Source organism: Neovison vison, chromosome 5, assembly GCF_020171115.1.
Source record: "Neovison vison isolate M4711 chromosome 5, ASM_NN_V1, whole genome shotgun sequence".
NCBI lineage: Eukaryota > Metazoa > Chordata > Mammalia > Carnivora > Mustelidae > Neogale > Neogale vison.
The window spans coordinates 158487264-158509141 of record NC_058095.1 but is presented as its reverse complement, the minus strand read 5'-3'; the positions used below and the strand labels follow the sequence as shown (position 1 = coordinate 158509141).

Below are 21878 nucleotides of genomic sequence, written 5' to 3'. Positions count from 1 at the left end.
GGAGGTTGCGCTCAAGGCCCGCCCCACCAAGCAGAGACAACAGACCACCTAAAAACTGGCACTGATGAAAACCACAAAATGTAATCTCACGTTTGCCATCACATTATGCATCTGCCTTTTCAGATTTACTTGCAGATCCCATTATAAGCTCTTTCTTTATTCCTAAAGAGAGAACCAGAGAAGCTTACATTAAAAACAATAAGAATGTTCATTTTAGAGATACTAAAAATTATCCTATAGCTATACATTAAAAATAATAGTATCATCTATTAGAATGATAACAATAATAATAAATGGTGCTATAGAAGGATAAGGAAAGCAGGCCTTGTCCTAATCAATCACTACACGGTATGACTGGACCACCCTCCAGAACCAGGTGCTGTATCTAGGAAACTCCCTGTCTGGGTGAGGCAAGTTTGGGGTGGGGAGGGGTACTTGGGAAAGGCAGTGCTATGTCAGATCATCCAGGATCTTCTTTAAAGGAACACTCTACTAGAAATCACCTTTGCTTTCGAAGCCCTCCTTTGAGGGTATCATGCACTCCTCTGACTTTTCTTCATAGCTTTATACAACGTAATATTCAAGCTAGGGAAACTGGAAATCTCCTCCAGGTCAAACAACTCCTTAAATCTATCTACAAATTTATTTTCTTTCTCCAGCCTGAACTTCATGACCCAGAGGATGATGGTAGATTCTTTGCACAGATGGTCAAAGGTAATGAGGAGTTCTTCCAGGAAAGGGTGGGCGTAGACAACGTCAGCTGCCAGGATATAGTCAAAATTGTTGGAAGACCTGGGGAAGTTCTCATCTAAAGCTACACCCCAGGAGAGTTCTTTAACCTGAGGCAAATGCTTACATTTCATTTTGGTGTTTCGGGAAATATTATATTGCAGGTTTCCAAGTAATTCAGGTAAATCTGTGGCAGTCACGTGTGCACCTATGAAACGAAGAACAGTAGGAAAAGTAACCCTTGAGGGTTAAGGTAAAGCAATCAGGTTTCAAGCCAGCATGCATCTGCAATTCTGCACAATGGCTAACCCCAAGAAAAGACTGGTCAGTACACACAGGAGGGAAATCCCTTCAAAACAGATGCTAAGGCAGCTATGCCTCCCCTTAAAAAAATTTTAGATTCCCATAGCACTTCTTAACTCCCTTGCATTTTTCTGTTCTCCTGGGTTTTCTGTTTGTTTGATTACTGTTGCCGTGGCTATTTGCTATTTATCTACTACCTGCTAACAGAAAAATATGCTAGAGAAAGAGAAAAATTTGGAACCTTCAGTGGAGCGATCAGAAGTCACTGTTGAAAGACGCACCTGTTCTTCACTAAAAGAATTCTGAGCCCAAGTCACACGAGGCCAAGTGAGTGTAGACTGCACCGGGCAACCTGTTGTTGAATAGGAGGTGCCTGGCGTGGAAAGAGGGCTTTTCAACAGAATCACATTGGAAGTGTCGCGACATCCATATTTATGTCCAAGTTTTCAGCTTGACCCCCTTACAAGTATGAATATTCCCACCAAAAAAAATGTTTAAAACCTAGTCACCATGTGAGCGTAGTGTTTCTACAGCCAAAGACCACAGATGCAGGAAAGACTACTTGGATGGAGAAGATATGGACCATCTCTGAATTAAAAGTGAATAGTAGAAGGAAGAAATTAGAAGAGGCAAAGTTGTAGAAACTAATAATCAATAAAATTTGACCCTTAAAGTAAACTATGAGCTGTGGCAGAGCCTGAAAATACTGCGTAAATAAATCTAGGATTGGCCAATTCCATGTCATCAGGCAAGAATAGACTGTGGTAGGGGCACCTGGGTGGCTCAGTGGGTTAAGCCTCTGCCTTTGGCTCAGGTCATGATCTCAGGGACCTGGGATCGAGCCCCGTATCGGGCCCTCTGCTCAGTAGGGAGCCTGCTTCCCCCTCTCTCTCTCTGCCTGCCTCTTTGCCTACTTGTGATCTCTCTCTCTGTCAAATAAATAAATAAAATCTTAAAAAAAAAAAAAAAAGAATAGACTGGGGTAAGAAACAGGAAAGCAGAACTGGGAGAAATCTAGTGCAGCCCAGACCAGTTAAGAACCCATTCATTCCACGGTCATGATGACAAGTTTCTCTGGTTGTTGTGATTGTATTTTGTGGGAAATATTAAAGTGGGAGGGCAATGTGCATATCACAGAAATATGCTGGCATATTCTAGTGTGGGTGGGTTTGTCATTTTCAATAAATCCTTTTAAAAATCCCAAGATAAGGAAGATTCCTTCTGTCCACAATGAATATAAATTATCTATGAAGTTCTTTGTGTCTAGAGAGGTAAACACCACCAGTCCTAGAACACTAACTGAACAGAGCCTCCATCTTTTATTATTTGTCAAGTTATATAAGTAGCCTAAAAGGATCAATTCTTTTTAGTCAAACAAATGACTTCCCAAAGCACAAATGTGCTCCTGATCAGGAAGTCTTCAGGTATAAATCCAGTGGTGCCACCGACTACCCCTACTAAATGGAATGGTGACTTTAGAAAGCAATATCAGGAAGGAGCAATTTAAAAAAAAAAAAAATTGGGGTAGGACTTCAAGAGTCCCATATTTCCACAGTGTTTAGAAAGTTGTAAATTGCAAAATCTTCATTACCTCTTAAGATTTTAGAGTGGCAGGTGTGCAATTCTAAAGACCAAGGGAATCAAGACATATTTGGGCAGCGCACATCAGAGAAGGCAGCTAAATTAAGGCATTGAAATGGGTAACAACAACAGAGTGAGACCAAAGTGAAGCGGGCTCAGGCATGTGTGGAGACTGTCACATGTGTCATGAGGAAAAGAAATGCTGGTGAGAAAAGAAGGGGGTCCCCAAAGAAGAATGTAGATGAACCGAGAAAAGAAATGCAAAGGGAGCCTGGGTGGCTCAGGTGATTAAGTGTCTGCCTTTTGCTCAAGTCATGATCCCAAGGTCTTGGGATCGAGCCCCGCATCAGGCTCCCCATTCAGCGGGGAGTCTGCTTCTCCCTCTCCCTTTGCCTCGGCCTGCTGCTCCCCCTGCTTGTGCTGGCTCGCGCTCTCTCTCTCTTTCAAGTAAATAAGTAAAATCCTTTTTAAAAATAATATAAAATAGATTTTTAAAAAAGAAAGAAAAGAAGTGCAAGGGAAAATGCCTAGAAGCAGACATGATTGGTAATACTCCTTCTCTCTTCTAATAGGTATTTTTCATGAAAGCATTGGACTTCAAAACCTACAAGGAATGGACAGCTACTTGGGAATGTTGAAATATGGTAAACGTCTCAGTAAAGACCACCAGAGTCAGCAGGAGTAGATTCTGCCTGGGCCTTGTGTCCCACATGCCTCCTCAAGCAGCCAGGAGGCCTGAGTGCACCTCCCAATTAGAATACAATTAGGACTTGGTGCTCCATGAGCAGAATTAATACGACGTCACAGAAAATTCTGAAACAAGCCAGTAAGGTGACTGCTAGTGTTTCAGGGCATCTGGGTGGCTCAGTGGGTTAAACCTCTGCCTTCAGCTCAGGTTGTGATCTCAGGGTCCTGAAAGAGAAATCCCTGGGAGATCCCAGGTCCCTGGGAGAGAACCAAGGGGCTCTCTGCTCAGCGGGGAGCCTGCTTCCCCCACTCTCTCTCTGCCTCCTTTTCTGCCTACTTGTGATCTCTTTCTCTCTCTCTCTCTCTCTCTCTCTCTGTCAAATAAATAATCTTAAATTTTAAAACCCAAACTGGTAGTGTTTCTGATGAAGCCCATTCAAACAATTAAGGAGTTAAAAATAGGCCTAGGGTCAGAGTAAACTGGAAAGTAAAAGCAGCTAATAACATCTGTTCGTTGAATTCTCTGACCCTATTGAATCAAAAATACTTACCAAGTAAACTTGCCACGATGGAGACTAGCCCTGTTCCAGCTCCAATTTCAATCACATTTTTGTCAACCATATTATAGTGCTTTGCATTTGTTTCCAGAAAATAGCATAGAACAAGGGCCTATGAAAGTTTTAAAAAAGAAAAGAGTAGTGCTTTGCAAGTAATATCAGAAACTAAAATTAAAGTCTATTAGATAAATCATATACACTAATGTTATGACGTGTACACGTGTGAATATATGCATGAATATGTACACACCACTACAGAAAATTATCAACAGACGCACATCCTCCAACAGGTTCAACATTTAGACTAGAAAAAGTCCTTGGGGATTGTGGGGGGATGAGAAAACAGAAACTATGGAACTCAGTTGCTTAAGTTTGATTGTCTTTAAAGAAAGCAACTTCTAAAAATAGTCATTTAAAAGAAGTGTGTGGGAATGGGGCAGACAGTGGAGGGAAGGGGGGTTCTGCACCCTTTGGGACAACTGGTAAAGGATTGGTGGCCTTGTAGAACATTCTGCATGTTGAGTGATAGATTTCATGACGATTATTTAACTCAAATGGAACCAGCTGAACGGGAAGTAAAAATGTTTGCTATTCTAAACTACCATAGTCACAAAACACTGGAGGTTTAAATAGCAATCTCTATTAACCCTACAAGTCAACAATAGGATTCATTGGTGGAAGCACTTTCCCAATTTTGTGATTTACAAGTTTTAGCATTATTTGAGTTCACAAAATAGAACCATGGGACCTATTTCTTCCTTCTAAATGGTACACAACAAGGAACAAAACTGACTGGAAAACCATTGAAATATAGAAAATTTTGTGTGAAATTATACCGATGGCCAAACAACAGCACCGTAACAATCCATGGCTTCAGTAATCCGAATCTCATGACCGACAAAGTGAAATTCCTCCCATGGGGTGGTTGTTACTAGGCTTGGAACAAAACATCTTGCCATGATCTCTGCAACCACCTTCTTGTCATCATCTCTCTTCACTGAAAGGAAAAGAAAAGGTCAATGGCTGTGGTTGTGTTGGTAAGAACCGGAAAAAAGAACCTGATGGAAATGTAGCATTTCTACTCATTCCAAGTTACTTCTATTCATTGACTTTAGGTGCAGCGTAAGAGTAAGGTAAACTATTTTAAAATAACTCATACTATAAGCATCCATTTCTTCCGAGCTAAAACCCACAGCTTTCTGATTTTTACCAAAGTGATTTCCATTTCTGCAAAGCCACGTGAAACAAATTATAACTGGTATGCCTTTTTAAAAAGCAACATATTTCAAGGGCTACCAATCTCTTCATCTAGAACAAGAGGAAGATTGGTGATGGAACATATTATCTTGACTGTTCGAATTGACTACATAGTATAAGCTGCTATGTCAATAATGTATTGTAATAAACCCTTTATGACCCACCTTTACCCGGGCTAAAGATATTTAATACCATCTAACATGATATCTTTGTATTATTTTATTATTACTTATTTTTATACTATTACTTTGGGGTAACTCATGGCATCTTAACATCTGTGACATCAAGTCATGTTCATAAGCAAAATTACCAATTACTGAGTATATAGTTAACACACTAGGCCATGTTAAATATATTGTATATGATATTTCATTATTACATATTCATTTCAATATGTAATTTCATTTTATTTCATGTAATTTTTAACAGTTTTTGGAGGTAGGCATTATTATTTGTACTTTTATAGGTAACAAAAACTAAGATTCAGTGAGCCTTATTAATTTGACCAAGCTCATGCAACTTATCAATGAAAGAGCCAAAATGTGAGTTCTTTTTTGATTGTTCCAAAACCTCTTCTCTACTCCTAAAAAGCTAGAATGTAATTTTAAAAAACTAGTTGTTTCTAAGAATTACAAACTAGTTATGGAGCAAGATACACAACTTTCTCTAAGTCTCTGTTAACTCCTTTGTAAAATGTGGAAGATAGAAGAAACTCCACCAAATAGTGCTGGAAGATTTAAACAAGATGCTGTATGTAAAGTGCTTCACACCTTGGCTATTACATGGAGCTCAGTAAATCATTATCATTATTATAATTCATTATATCTTGGTCATGAAACTAAATAATATAACAAGATCACCATACAAACAAAAATACTGAATTGTGAGGTACCAGATTGAAAATTCTATACTTATTCACAGAAGCAGGGAGTAGAATGGTGGCAGCCAGGGGCAAGGGTGGAGGAAATGGAGAAATGTTGATCAAAGGGGGCAAGGTTTCATTTACATGAGATTAATAAGTTCTGGACACCCAATCCATAGCATGGTGATTATAGTTAATAATAATGTATACTTGAAATTTGCTAAGAGAAAAAAATCTTAACTGTTCTCATCCCAAAAACAAGAAAACAGTAACTCTCTGAAGTGATGGATAATGTCAATTAGCTTGATTGCTGTGCTCATTTCTATGTATCTATACATCTGTCTATATACATCAGAACATAATTCATGCATCTTAAATATAAATAATTCTTACTAGTCGATTATGCCTCTAGAATAAAAGAAAATTTTAGAGCTAAATAAAGAAGGGGGAATGCACAGTGTGAAGGTCAATAAGGAAAGGCTTCAAGAAGGAAATGTGTCTTAAGTTTAAGCTTTGATCTATGGTTTGCATTAATAGAGAAGCTATGTACTTCCTATACCAATCCTTAAAGCCCACTGACTTCAAGCCTTGTTTCTGTTCTCTGAGTCTGGCTAGAGTCCTGCTGGCCACTTCCCCGACCCCGGCATTAAATCCAGGCCTAGTTCTCTTCAGCAGAGTTCTCAATACCTAAAAGAGGATGTAGGGAAGGGCAGGGGAGGGGAGGGGAAGGAAGGAGGAAAGGAAGAAGAGGGAGGAAGGAAGGAGCATACAGACAGATATACATACAACAGTGGAGTCTTGCCTGATGGGAGTGCATCATGACCTGATGGGGATGGTTAACTCACACCTCAGTCCTGAGATCCAAAAATAAGCAAGTAAATAAACAAATAACAAATACAAGTATTTCCAAGAAATTTGGGAGCAATACAAAAATTTCTCATTCTGGTCTTCATGGAAGAAAAGTTCCTCCTAGAAAACTTATTTCCCAAATCTCAAAAATCCAAAACTTTCAGTTTCCAACGTTGCAATTATCAAAGCTTTAAAACAGATGAACCACTCAAAACTAAAATGTCAGAGAATCCTAGAATGTCAAGATGGAAAACCCTTCAGATACCTTCTATTCTACCCTTGCCCTTCACGTTCATGCTGGGTGTAAACTACATATCCAGCTTCGTCAGCCTCTTTGGATATTTCCAATGAGGATAAGTATGTTATTTCACAAGGAACATTTAGAAAATGATTATTGAAAATTCTTCTCAATACTAAGCCAAAATCTGACACCACTGATTTTTTGGTCTATTACTCCTAACAGTAAGCTCCAAGGTGACCAAACTTTCATTTTTAAAACATGTTCCAAAATTTTAGGATAGAGGAAAATGTAGGTGGAGAAAAAAAAAATTTATATATATATATATATATATAATATTTATATATAAATATATGTATATTTCTCCAGTGCCAGTCTTTTTTTTTAAGATTTTATTTATTTACTTGACAGAGAGAGGGATCACAAGTAGGCAGAGAGGCAGGCAGAGAAAGAGGGGAAGCAGACTCCCTGCAGAGCAGAGAGCCCGATGCAGGGCTCGATCCCAGGACCCTGAGATCATGACCAGAGCCAAAGGCAGAGACTTAACCCACTGAGCCACCCAGGAGCCCCTCCAGTTCCAGTCTTAAAAATTCTGGACTCAAGAGCATGTGAAAGCCTCAAGAGACTTTCAAACTTTTCCACAGCATTGAGGTAAGAATAAGTAGAAGTGACGTCTTAAGTCCTTAAGTCCTAAGAGATGTTATTTTCAACTCTGTCCTAGGAGCTCCGATAACATCATTCCCCAGTATTCAGGGAGCAGAATGGCTAGATGGAGGTAGATCAAGTTTGACACTCAGAGGCCCCAGTCCCAGGGGGGCACTTCCTGTCAACAAGATTTCCTGTCCTGGGTGCCTGGGTGGCTCAGTTGTTAAGTGTCTGCCTTCGGATCAGGTCATGATCCCAGGGTCCTGAGATTGAGGCCCACATCAGGCTCCTTGCTCAGTGGGAAGCCTGCTTCTCCCTCTGCTTGTGCTCCCTCTCTCTCTCTCTGTCAAATAAGTAAATAAATAATCTTTAAAAAAAAAAAAAAGATTTCCTGTCCTAAATTCTGCGATCCTTCTGTAGCATCCTTCTAAGGATCCACACAGAACCAGGTACTCCTCAAAAAAACGCTAACTTGACTTCATGCCATAGGAAGGGGCCAGTGTACCCCCACTCCACCACCAGCACAAACACTGACACTGGGCAGAGATACAGGAAAACAAAGAGATGAAAAACTGATCATCTTCAGCAAGAGCCACCTCTTCAAATCTGTGTCACTGCACTTCTTCAACTATGGCATCTGTTCACATGCAAGAAGAGCTCTAAGAACCAAATAATATTGGCAATGTGTCTTACTGGAAAGTGAACTTTCATTTCATTCTATTCACAGGCCTTGCTAAGATGGGGTGGGGGAAGGGGGAAGCATTTGCTGTGGAAGTTCTTAAGGGAAAAGCAGGAAACAGTAATTGCTTCCTTGACCTTTCACTGAATGTGCCCTCTTGGGCCTCCTTGCATACTCTTGGTAAGTGGAGCACTTTTTGACAAGCCACCCAAGGTATCAGGGATTAATAGATGTTAGAGTACACTAAATCCCAGGAGCATCTCCTAAAGTTCCAATCTTTGATATGAAAACTTTGCCAGTGAATATTTACGGCTACAGTCTGACGTCTCTGACTTTGCAGTTTCTTCTAACGGTTAGTGGACCAGATTAGTGCTATGGTCCTAACAACAGTATAATAACAGACGATTCCTGGGGTTTTTTTACTCTAAAGAAACAAAACCAGCCATATTTTTTAGGATGGTCACATCTTTACCTTTATAAGGAAGTAAGATTTAAAAACATATGAGTGAATATATTATTATAATCAAAAATTACTTATACTATCCTCCCAATAAAGGATCTTGGAAGAGATTTAATGAACAACAATAGCCACTATGAACTGCAGATACACTTAAAAGAGCAAAACTCTATCCATCCATATGTGGTCATTTAAAATTAATTATACACCTAAGATGACTATGTATTGTACAGAAAATATTATCAGGTTGAATAAAATTTAATTGATAATGTTTCATATTAATATTTTCTTTTGCATTTAAATACTATATAAACACTACAGGCATTCCTGAAGAAGTCAGTCTGATAAAAAGATAGCATAATTTATAACAGGAAACCAAAATGTACCAAACTTGGCTGCTTAAAATAATTTGTCTAGATATAACACGTAGGATTTTAAAAGCAAATACATGTGCAGTTATTTCTATCTTAAAGCTTTGCTGCTTTTCCACCATTAACTTTAATTTAAAGATTTTGAGGTAACGGTTTTAACAGTAGTTATTTACATTGTTAGTTATTTAACAATTTTAACAGTAGTCATTTATTTATGTCAAAAGACATGTTTAATATGAAGTTTCAGCAATATTCGACAAGCGCCTCTGAAACCAATCTGTAAGATGCGCCATAGATCCTTACGTGAGCCTCGTAATAAAAAGGAGAAATCTAGTCCCCAAATATCATTCAAAGAATATATTTCTTAAAATACATGCCTAATTATTTAATGAATATGGGATTGAATCTTGAGAAGATTAATGAATGAGTAGATATTCTTTGACCTTTCATTAAGATTTGAAGAACAATTTCCTGCAAAAATTAATAGCATTATCATACAATGGAATTCTAATTTGCATTTCTAAAGACTATTTTTTCCACACACATATTCCGTCCTTGTTACCTAACACTTAGGCCCTGAGACAAGTAACTAAAACTGAGTAATTTCACACAAAACATTGAATCTTGACTTTCTTATATGAAAAGCAGAAAGCGGATATCTGTATCTTTAGATAAAAGCCATCTACTATAATCTTAGAGCATTATTTTATTAATGAGTTTGATATGAAAACATAAATTTCAAAACAAACTGTAAATAAAGCATAATGAAGACAATATTACAATTATGTTGCTGTTTTGGGCTCATCTTATTTTAATGTTCTTTGATACAAAAAAGATTTAACACCATTTTCCTGCTACTAATCTTTGCTGATAGTGAATAAAATCTACCAGGTGTTCTTGTTCTCCTGAGAATTAACAATTTCAAGCATGAAGGGAAAATTAGCAGGATTCTGGTATGTTATGATGATGCTTTTCTTAGGATGAAAATCTAACAGTGAATTCACTTCAGAGGCTAGATTGCCACAAGCCTTCAAAAACAGAAGCACTCTCTAGATTCTTCTCTTCTATACTTTTAAGGTCAATAACAACAATAATAAATGAAAGGGTCAGATCACAGAAATACACCAGAATAAAAAAATGTCTTTAATAGCTATGACAGGTGAATTTAAGCTTCCATTTGAGGGCTGTCATGGAAAACCTGTCAGCAAAATTTAAAGTAAAATCCCCTCTACTAAATGAAAGAGACTTGTCATTCAACTGAATCTTCTATTCAAAGATGAATGTCATGTGCTTCTTAGAAATAGCTAGAGATTAAAAAAAAAAAAAAAAAGATGTTAAAGGCATTTTCTGATTAGTAAGTGGTCACAGGCTAACCTGAAAGATAGAATTCTGAATGCCTCAGCAATGTCAAGGCCTTGGGCCTGATGTTAAAACTAATTCCTGAAAAGAGTTCACAAATACTTTTTGTCTGGAGGTCCGCTTAGTTTCAAGAATATACAGAGGCTGTCTCTTTGACCAAGTGAGTCAGACGATGTTACATTCACAGAAGAAAGACAAATCATCTTTTATTGGATTGCTCAGGATGCAAGTAGGAAAGGAAATAAAAATGTACTCAAAGTCTGCTGCTGGGACTGTTGTGGGGACAGACACCTAAACAATTGTGAAAGAAGCATGATAAACATAATCAGAGAAGTATTTCTAAAGTGCTTTGGGAAGCACCACTGGTTGGTGAATCAGGAGAAGCATTCTTAAGGAGGAGATATTTGAGTATGTGGAAGGTAGAGGGAGGTTGCCAGGCAGAGAAGGGAGATGAACTGCCTGCCACCATGGGGAGACGGGCCAGGGGAGTGGTCAAAATCCCACGGAGCTGGTGTACAAGGTACCTGTTGGGGTGTTGTAGAAAATAAGCCCAAGGAAGCAGATTGGGATTGCACTTGTGGGAACAAACAGAGCAAATGTTGACCCTTGTTCTCCAAGGTAAGGAGTTTGGGCAGGAATTGGCATGAGCAAGTTTGTCATTGAGGTGCTCACCTCTGGGCAGCAGCTAAAGGCTACGTTAGAAGCTCTTGGAAGACTATTGCAATAGTCCAGGCAAAAGATGCCAGAGCTGAACTAAGGCAGCAGCACTGGGTCTAGAAGCTAAGTATGAATTTCTGAGCCTGTGAAGTAGTGGTAAGACCTCCCTTCCAGGGCAACAATCGACATGCAAACTTGACACTCAAGCTTGTGTTCTGAAGACCTTTAAGGCAGACTGATATATTTAAGAGTCAATTTATTCAATATGTGGAAAATGTATTAGTCTTTGTAGATAGTTGTCCAGGTTACTTTTTAAACACATACCATGTGTTGATGAGGGAGTCTCACATTAGTAATTAGACATCCTGTAGTCCATCAACTATCACATTAAAATTATTGCCTCAGACTATAGTTTGATATGTCCCTTAAACAGCAACAGAACTACTCAAATAAACGTTCTTCTTCATAACCCAACTCTGTAAAGATATATAAAGATGCTTGAGAAAGATTTTCATCTGATATCCCTAAATAATACGTTATACTAGATTCTGAGAAGAGCCAATGGACTGGGGACAAGAAACGTGAGATCATTATCAATGAACAAATTGCAAGTCTAGCCAACAGGCCTCAGTTACAGTTAATTCATTTATTCACTCATTTTATTCAGGATCTGGGCACTATGAATATAAAGATAGAGCAACATACATAGATAGCAACGAGATAGACTCCAAAGTAGAAAGAGAGAGCTCAGGAAAGAATCACATAAGCCCTGACGATGATGAGTCTGCAAGTCAAATGAGAGGACAGGACACTTCGTGCAGAGAAAACAGCACGTGCAAAAGCCCATTGGCAACAAGACTCTTGACCAGTTTTCCAGTTTGGGAAATTCTGAGAACTAAAATGTAGGATAAGTGGGGGTTGCAGCATGAGGTAAAATACTTATGTCATGCTAAAAAGTCTTGAGTTTGTCTTATTAGAGATAATGAGGCACAGAAGAATTTTAGGCAGAAGGCGAATGTGACAGGATTTGAATTTTAGAAAAGATCATGCGGATACAGAGGAAGACAAAGAGAGGATAAACAAAGAGGGCTGACCCCGAGTGGGGGCAGCCAGGGAGGTAGGAGGTACTTAGAACAGGCACAAGAAGAGATAATGAAGATCTGAAGGAAGGCAATCGTTGCTGTCAGAGGGAAGGAGGGTCAGGAAACACGAGTTGGTAAAAACACGTGGGATGGAACGATGAATGGTATGAGGAAGAGGGACTAGGATGATTCTAGATTTCTGGGCAGCCAGAGACATGTAGTTGCCATAAACTGAGACAGAAAATATAGGTTGTGCAGGGGTGTACAACTGCAAAGGGAAATTATTTTTCTAACATGTGTTACTCTGCGGTATGACGTGCTGGCCACAGAGGTGTGCCGTTCAGATTAAGGGAGGGTACCGCTGGGAGCACAGCCACAGGACGTCTCCAACTCTGTCCCTTTGGCTCCTCAGAGGCCCTCCCTCCCCTGGGGCTGCCCGCTAATGCCACTTCCCTCCCATTTCCCAGATGACACGCAGCTAGCAGGTGACTCGCTCCCTCTCCTCTCTCACGTGTCAGACCTGCACCGTGATCTGATGGCTCTCCCCGCCCATTTCTGTCCCTTCTTTCTTTATTGTCCACAAGCATTTCCCCCCCATAAATCTCCTGCACATTTAATCCCACTTGGATATCTGCTTCTAGAGGACTCTGGACAGACGCAAGGTAGTACGGAGGACATTAAGTAAGCAGGGGAAGATTTGGGAGTCATGCACAGAAATCCCTGAGCCCGGGGCTCGGAAGAACCTGCTCCAAGGCCCCAGACCCTGTGGAGCTATTTTATAAAACACTGCTCTGTGGGCTAATGGCTAGAGAGTAACTGTCACCAGGAGGTCAGCAACACAAGATACTCATAATAGTTAATGTGGATAAGGTTTTAGAAGCTTAGACTCTTAATGCAGGATTAGAAACTATACACAGAGGACTATTTGGAATGTATCATAGTCCTAACATTAATCTGTGTGTAACTTAGTGATGTCGTATAATTCTTGGACCTTCAGGCCAAGGTGGAAATAGAAGAATTGGACTACAGGCTTGTCCCATCTTTTTCAAGCACAACAGACTAAGCATAAGAGTTAGGAGAGGTAAGGTCAATAGCCTTCAGCACTGAAGAACTGAGTGTTCCTCTGGTTAGTGGAAGTCTTTCCAACAAAAAGCCATCTGATCCTGCCCCAACAGCACACACTTAATCTGCCTGCGAACATATTTTTAAAGCTTTAATTGGCTATCTAGATGATTATGGGGTGTGTTTTCTTGTGTTATAAAATATTTTAATACTAGTTCTGTTTCAACCGTACCTTGAACTTCTTCCATTTCCTTTGTAATCTGCCAAATTATTGTATGCACAGTTGAAATCAAGCATTGTTACTAATGATAATGATAATGGTGAAATTTTATTCATAAACTGCACAGAAACTGAATCTTCATTCAAAACATCTAAATGGCTGGATTCTCTAAGTGATTACGACTTTAAATGTTTAGGTTTGCAAAAATCACTACAGTAAAACCATTGTGTGGGAGACATGTAGGCTGCCAACACTGGGCATACTCCCAGCTCTCTTGGCCTAAAGATATGCTTACCTAGGTAGAGGCCACCTGGTATGCCCAAAGAAGGAAGCGGGGGAAAAAAGCCAGGACGACATTTCTTAGAAAATGTCCATGTGTGGATAAAGGAGAAAGGAGAAGAAAGAAGCCAAGATAATTAAATTTGTACAACAAATGTTCTAAAAAAACGTAGTACTAGCTCTTCAGGCAGTGTGTGTCTGTACTTTTTATCTCAAGACAATGGGGCTAGTTATATAATCCATGCAAAGTCACTCTTAATATTAAAAATGATGTAAAAATGGGAGGTCAGTTTCAAATAACTACAATTAGAGCAGAATTCAAACTTAAATTCTCCTCAAACTGAAAGGTCAAGTCACATTATATATTTGTCTCTATTAATACCTCAGAGGAACCATAAACACAGGCTAAAAACGTTTTTATAGTTTAAAAACATCTTAAATGCAGGCATTCATAAAAACTTGTAGCTTTACACAAAACTATTTTTATCTCCCTTCCTATCTAAAAAGAAATATTTTAGAAATCACAGTCATGTAGGTAGTGTATAGCACTTGGGGGGGAAAATCTATTCTTTTTCATATTAAAAAAAAAACTCTACACACTTAGCTAGCAAGTCTATATATTTAATTTGTTGGTCAAAATAATCTCTAACATACCATCAGGACCACAGGTATAGCAGTAGACATTTCACATTATAGATATTTTCAGGTTAGCAAACACAAGCCAAGATACAATATGCAACTGATAAGTCCTAGCTCTATTTAAGACATTAGGGAACACTGAGAAGGTAAGCACTTATATTCTATTAGTTGTCTGTCTTCTTAGAATTGGTCAAATAATATAAAGAAACATAAAATAATTTACCTTTTTCAGCTACTGGATCCATTAAGCAGTGAACTAATCGATGGCTATATATTGATGTTTTCTTGATCATTTCTTCAAAACTAGGCAAATAACACATTAAGATATCAAATGGTAATAATCAATTCAAAAGCACGTTTTAAGTGCTTTTACATTTACCTAATAAAGCTTAAGTAACATCAAACATAGCATAGAAAACTCTATCAAAATTTTGTATATTAATAAATCATGATTTAAGATAGACCCCCCCAACACACAAGTTATCCAATACAAATCAAAATTCAGACAAAGGCTTCAGAGTCAGAGGTTTTAAAAGCTACTGGAAGAAGCAAAGACATTACTTCACTCTAGACTACCTCAGCTATCACCAAGAAAGACATCATCTTTATAATGACTGGTCAGATAGCAATCTTCACATTTAAGAGGTGTTAAAACATTGGGAGAAAATGAATCTCGTTCAGTGTAGTGAAAAAACCATAGGATTAAACTAAAATACACGCAACGTTCACTGGTTTCTATCAGCACATCATTAGTAAGTACCCAATGTCTAACAGCCCAAATGGCCTTTTGAGGAGCTTTCCCTTTAAAGAACCCATACCATCTCAGCAAATACATTTAAAACTGAAGAAATTATTTTGTCCCTCTCAAATAAAGCATATCATGCAAGTAAGTTTAAATGAGCAGTTATTCCAACATTGGGAAAAAACGATTTGATAATTTACACCTGAGTTTTGGTTCATATTATAAATAATCACAGTACTACCGTGAATTTATATAGCACTCCTTTCTTCCAAGGATCCCAGAACACTTTTCACAGCCACCGCATTGTTCTTCGCAGTATGTCTCAGTAGATCAGAAGACAAATCATTTTCCCCTGCAGCTTATGAGTGAGGAAAGCGTGAAGTTCAGTAACATCCGGTCCCTGAGGTCACTGGCTAAACAACAGCAAACGTGGTCACGCGCCTTTTGTTCCCAATTTAGCTCCTCTTCCATTGGTAAGAAAAAAAAAGAAAGAAAGAAAAAGAAAGACAGACAGAAAGGAACAAAGAAAAAAAGAAAAAAAAAAAAGCAGTCTTCATTACACCTGTCTACCTTAAGGTCAACATTCTTTAAATGTTAAGTCCAGATATACCTAAATGGGTTAGCTGAGTTTCTAGAAGCTTAAAAAGTGTCATTCACAACTTTTGTTTTGCTGGAGAGACCTCAGAGGGTGCTGGAAAGGTCAGCCCGAAGCATGCCTGCAGTTTACTACTGTACCACTGGCAGCGAGTCCTCGCAGGAGGGATTAGGATCCTGACAGCTGCAGCTTCCCAGCCTCCAGTGCACAGCAGTGGAGCTGGAATGCCCGTAAACGAGGGGGCTGAAGAATGGGATCGTTCCATGCGAATGTCTCCTGAATAGACACAGAGCCAGCAAGTGAATATAAACCACCCCTACAAGCGAGCGAAGACTATCTGAGCAAAGTGACCCCTTTTTTAACTTCAGTGCCAAGAGTTATTTTGGACTCCACAGCGATGACGTTCAGTGAAATGGAGGCAGCGCACTTTTTATGTCACCTGTCTGGGTGTGAATATCATTTTTAAAATCAGGCAGCTGCACCAGTTAGAAAATGTGTGCAATCGTGCTCTGGGCACAGGCATCAAATTACAATTCCTTCCTACTAGGACTGGGCCGAAGGTATCTGTTACCGGGACACCTGCGCGTATACACGCACGGCTGCACCTCAGAGCATCTATAAATCTCCCTGATCACTGAGAAGGTCCTTAATAAGAACTTATTACAGGTAACAAAATTGAGCAATATTGTAAAGTTAAATAAACTTAGAGGAGGGTAGGTACAGCTTCTAAGAAATACTTTATACAAAGTTGACTTGAGGTCACGCTTAACGTATTGGATGGGACTAGCAGTCTGGGAGCCTGATTTTAAATTTGCTTATGATTTTAGGCATTTACTTAATGTGCTTCTTGGCTTCCTCATCTATAAACAGGGATATAAAAGGTGCTCAATATATATTTGTGGAAGGAATATGGTAAATTAAAAAAAAAATCTGCAAATTGCAAAATCCTAAACAATGAAAACTATTATTCATAGGCAGTTAATTCTGGGCAGAGTACATTCTCTTTATTTTGGCTTTCTTTAAAACAAGAATAAAGAATCATTTAGTGAATAAAAATTACCTGTCTTTTCCAAGGAGTTACTTAAAAGATCATGAAACCTCAGTGCTAGATTTCTTAAGAGGCAGAATCCCCAAATTGATCACTTAAACTGACAAGACAATGATTATTTCAGTTAACACTGAACTGTTTGAAAAGTACATAGAGACTTCTGTCTCCACCTGTAAGTAGCTTATAGCACACCTCTGCCTCTGAGAACTAGAAAAGCATATTACACACACACACTAGAGGTCAGGAGAGAGCTGCCAAGGCAGCCAAGAATTCCGTTTTTGCTGATTATAGATTTTTAAAGAGGCTGAGGGTTTCTGGGGGTGAGGGGTATGGGTAGGGTGGCTGGGTTACGAACATTGGGAAGGGTATGTGCTATGGTAAGTGCTGTGAAATGTGTAAGCCTGATGATCACAGACCTGTACCCCTGGGGCAAATAATACATTATATGTTAATTTAAAAAAAAATATATATATATATATACATACTTTTTTTTTTTCTTAAAGAGGCTGAGAAGCCAAAGGGAAGACAACAAGGAAGGATGCCAGCAGAACTTCAGGTGATCGCACAGAACTGGGAAGACAAAGAACAGGGTCTGGAGCTGGCAAGGCTGCCAGGAATTAGGAGCCCAAGATCCCAGGAAGCAGAGAGAAATAAACCCTACACTCAGCATCAACTCCTCACTCAAGACATTTACTCAATAAGATGTTAGGGCAAGAGGCTGATTTTCCAACGAAGAGTAGCTGAAAGCAGAGCAAAGCTCACAGTAAGAAACACGCCAGCTGTCAGCTGGTACCCCTGAAAAACTACTTTTTTTAGTAAGGGGGAGAAACGGGAACATGAAGTCTTACAAAGACTGCCAGCCAGCCTGGAACCCACTTGGTTCCAGTCAGGCAATCTTCCCCTCCACTGCCTGGCAGAGTACCTTCTGGAATCCTCCGCAGAGGAAGAGCCAAAATAGTTACAATCTTTTATATACAATGTCCAGCATTCACTCCAAGTTTACTAACCACACAAAGAAACAAAACATGAACAAACCCACAGGTAACCCAGATATTGGAATTGTTTAACACACACTTTAAAGTAACTGTGATGAAGATACTGAAAGAGTAGATGACAAGAATTACACCAAAGAACTCCAATCTATAAAAATTAGTCAAGAGAATAGAACTGAAAATACATGAAATAAAGAACCCAACAGATGCCTTTAACAGCAAAGGTAGAGAAAACTGAAGAAAGATTAGTAAGCTGAAAGATAATTTTATAGAAAAAGTGTATGATGGGCATCATCCTACATCATACCCATGAGTACCCAACTCTCTTTGAATAGTGATAAATTACTTTGCTGCTAATAGTTTTAAACAGGCAACCTATTTTATAGGTAAAATTGCACCCTGAATTACAGAAGAAGATTTGAGGGGGAAAAAAAAAAAAGATTTGGGTTCAGGTCACGCTTTCCTACTGGATGGGTGAATTTGGTTAAGTCAATTAGTATCTCCAAGCTGGTTTCTTCGATGGTAAAAAAGAATATGCCTTGGTCAGAGGGCTAAGAGAAAAAAAGGACAAATATCAAAATGTTCTATAAGTGCTAGATTTATGGCACAAGCTGTGTATCCATTTTTCCTTTTCCTGGGTACATAGCCCAGGTAGAAATTACGTTGCAGTGTATTCCTAGCATACTCTGAAGAATATGCTCGGTTCAGTCCAACAGGAGAAATGGTTTTTAACAAAGGACATTCTGCTTGCTAGGGCTTTGGTTCTTTCCTCTTCCAGCAGGTTGAAATGCAGATACAGCAATGACCGAGACATTCAAGCAAGACAGCAGCCTAGGAGATGGCTTAACTCGGGACCCTGAATGACCTCATGGTGGACAGCTGCCTAACCAGCTCAGACTGGCCAACCTGTTGAGTAAGAGATAAATAACAATCCAGCTTATGTAGACCATTGTATATGAACATCTCTTTGCTACAAGCAGCTTAGCCTTTACCCAACTAGTGTAGTGCAAAACAAATGTAAACTGTCTATGAAAGGCAACACAATTCAATCATCTCAACAAGAGTATTACTTACAAACATATACGCAGAAAACTCCCAATTATAAGTAGCTTTGAAAAACGAGAATAAGATGAAAAAGTTAATGTCTCCCTACTCCATCCCCCCAAGAAAAGTGTTCTGCTTCAAATACCTCCAGAGAGAAGCAGCATTAAAAAAAGATCTGAGTTTATTTACACGGAAGTCATTGTCAACTCTAGAAGCAAGCTGCTAGAGAAGACTGGTACAAACAGAGGAGATATTTCCAATTAGGAAAGAATAAATAAAAAAGCAAAGAAAAGCGCAGCTATAGACCAAGTATCTGAGAAGTTGGGCTGAAAAGTAAATATAAATGAAAGCCTAAAAAAAGGCATCCAGCAGTCAGTCCAAGGTTGTTTAAAAGGTATCTGCATTTAGTACTCATGGGGGGGAGAGAGGCGTACGGAAGATTTTCAATTATTTGGAGGTGGAGGGAAGTAAATCAGTAAAGATGGAAATACCAAAGATGTCAGAAAAGGCACAGACTTGGGTAGACAGTCGCTCTGAAGGCCAAAGAACCCAAGCTCAAGGTAATTGGCAATGAGCTCCTCAAGCTGTCCGTGACTGTAAGCAATCAGAACTTTGGGAATTGCTGTTCTGAGAGTGGGAGCTGAAGGAAGAATAAACGAACCCAGGCTAGGCCACTCGGAACGAACGTCTCCGTTAACAAGAACCAACCCCTGGAAGCCGCTCCTGACAGTGGCCAGCCTACACTGGTTCGACCACAGCCCTGAGCCCCCCACAGCCATTTATAGAAGTCAGCTCGTGACAACTAAAGCATTTTAAAAGACAAACATTACGGTACAGAGGTTCTGTGTTTGGTTAATGCTCACAGGGGAAATCACGCACCCCATTTAGGTTTCCTAATTATCTTGCTAGAACCGCAGCAAACATGCTCTTCAAGGTCTGTTGCGGCCGTGAGCTTCCCTCCTGCTGTCCTTTTAAGTGGACCCTGAGGAAAAATGGGAAGCAGCAGGGGGCAGGACTTCATGTAGGTGTGAGAATCAGCCACTCTTACAGAATAAGAAATTCGGATATATCCCTTCTCATCGGAGTCAGAAAGTCAGAGGGAATGCTGATTGACAGTGACTACTGATGAACAGAAATCCTTTTTTCTTTTTGTTAATGCAGAAAGCATCAGACGTTGTACGATAACAGAAACACCAGCAAAGACTAAATACAAGGAAATAGTCAATGACACATAAAACACTAGAGAAGTGTAACCCGTGGGAAAATAAATGTCAAGTTTTGCATCCATAGTTTAAAAAAACACACAATACAAAAATCGGGCAAATGCTTTTAATTGTATTATTTCCTCACAACAAATTCATTACAAGATGTTAGGTTGCACCCGATGATGGAGAATACATGATTTTTAAATTAATTGGCTTTTTCCCTTTCTTCCTCTTGTACCTTTCCGCTTCCTCTTTCTCCTCCCAAACACAGATCTGGCGGTCACCAGCACTGGTGCGAATCTCCCTCCGTCATCACCACTAGAGCTGCTGCTGCTGCCTTCTCGGTCCCTGGCAGGAGCAGGGGTCGCTGTGCTCTGCAGACCCGGGCGGCTAGCGGGTACCTCGGGGGCCGCTCTCTCCTGTGGCACGTTCACTGAAGACACACACTCAGAGTCCTCCCCCGAAGAGGTCCCAGATGATGGCGAGAGGCAGGCCCCCCCCAAAAATCCGCCACATTTACTCTCTTGCTTAGAATCTGAAAGCCTCTTTCTTTTCAGGCTTGATGACTCTTTCCATTTATTTGCTATGCTTCTCTTCTGGGTCTTTCCTTTTGCCTTATCAGGGAACTCAAAATCATTCTCCATGGCAACACACACTGCTTCTACTTCGCTGGCTGCGGCTTCTCTCTCTTTTCTCAGCATACATGTCACAGCTCTGTTAAGTCTCTGGCTCCTAATACCCTTAGCATCTTGTCTCTCCTGTTGAGCTAATCTAAAGAAAGAATCAATTCGGAGCTGCGTCTAAAAAAAATGAAATGAAATAATAAAAAAAAAGTCAGGCCAGTCAGTCAACTTTCTGAAGCAAATCAAAGAGCTCTCCACCTTGAGTCACTAGCTTTGGATAACTCTTTCAGAGAATGTTCATTCCTCATCTCTCAAAAGCCAGATCTCTCCCCCAGGATTTACTGAGAATAAATTTTATTTTCTAGACCAGACTTGAAACCCTGTGTCCACATCTCCAATAAGAACCTCCTTCCCAGGCACTCAGAGAGTCAGTCAGGTGTTTTTCAGTAGACAAATGTGCCATCTTCTTTTGGAGGAGCACAATTTCATGGGGTCTGTTTCTAAATTCCACTCTTCCCTTCTCTTAAAAACATGGTCATCACGTGGTACATTGAGAAGGCAAACGCACTGCATGCTGGGACATGGTCATGCCCTTTGTTTAGCAAATCCACTTTCAGCAAGATGTTATTAAAATAATAGTTATATGTGAAGAAAGTTTTATGCCTAATGTTCATCACAGCATTATGTATGAAAACCTGAAAATCAAGGGTCCACGTAAGTGAACTGAACCCGTAAGTGAAATCTTTTTGATGCAATGTAATCTGGTCATTTGAAATTATGAAAACCATGCAATATAAAGAAAAAAAAGTCTTATGTTTATAAGTACGAGAGGGGAGTTAGATCAAATTGTATTTATGTATGATAACAAATATATGTGCAAAGGAGGGGGGAAATAAAAGAAAATAAAGCTAAATGTTAATATCTGTCTCAGAAAAAGTAAACAATGGATCATCTTAATTCACTTTTTTCACTTCCTAATTTTGGGGAAATAAATTTATATTAACTTCTTTAATGTAAAGGAAGAAACATATTACAAAAAAACTTGTCTGAAATTAAGGAGTAATCAGTCACGAAGCCAATAAGCTTTCCTTGGCTATTTGTATACCATGGCTACAT

At 39.3% G+C, this 21878-nt stretch overlaps 2 protein-coding genes across 3 annotated transcripts in view; both read right to left on the bottom strand.

Moving 5' to 3' along the window:
• Window positions 1-243: 243 nt before the first annotated feature.
• LOC122907895 lies at window positions 244-16148 on the bottom strand. Its single transcript, XM_044250698.1, has 5 exons — window positions 15497-16148; window positions 14737-14816; window positions 4694-4854; window positions 3852-3969; window positions 244-937 (listed from the first exon to the last, which is right to left on the bottom strand). The coding sequence occupies exons 2-5, from the start codon at window positions 14804-14806 to the stop codon at window positions 534-536; spliced, it is 753 nt and encodes a 250-aa protein (XP_044106633.1). The 5' UTR covers window positions 14807-14816; window positions 15497-16148; the 3' UTR covers window positions 244-533.
• Window positions 16149-20249: 4101 nt separating this feature from the next.
• Window positions 20250-21878, bottom strand: part of ERCC5 (ERCC excision repair 5, endonuclease) — a 30787-nt gene continuing 29158 nt past the window's right edge. Inside the window, exon 15 of one of the 2 annotated variants that reach the window (XM_044250059.1) lies at window positions 20250-20939. In XM_044250059.1, coding sequence (XP_044105994.1) covers window positions 20340-20939 — 600 coding nt within the window. In that variant the 3' untranslated portion in view covers window positions 20250-20339. The remainder of the gene's footprint in view (window positions 20940-21878) is intronic. The other variant, XM_044250060.1, reaches the window with a different exon arrangement.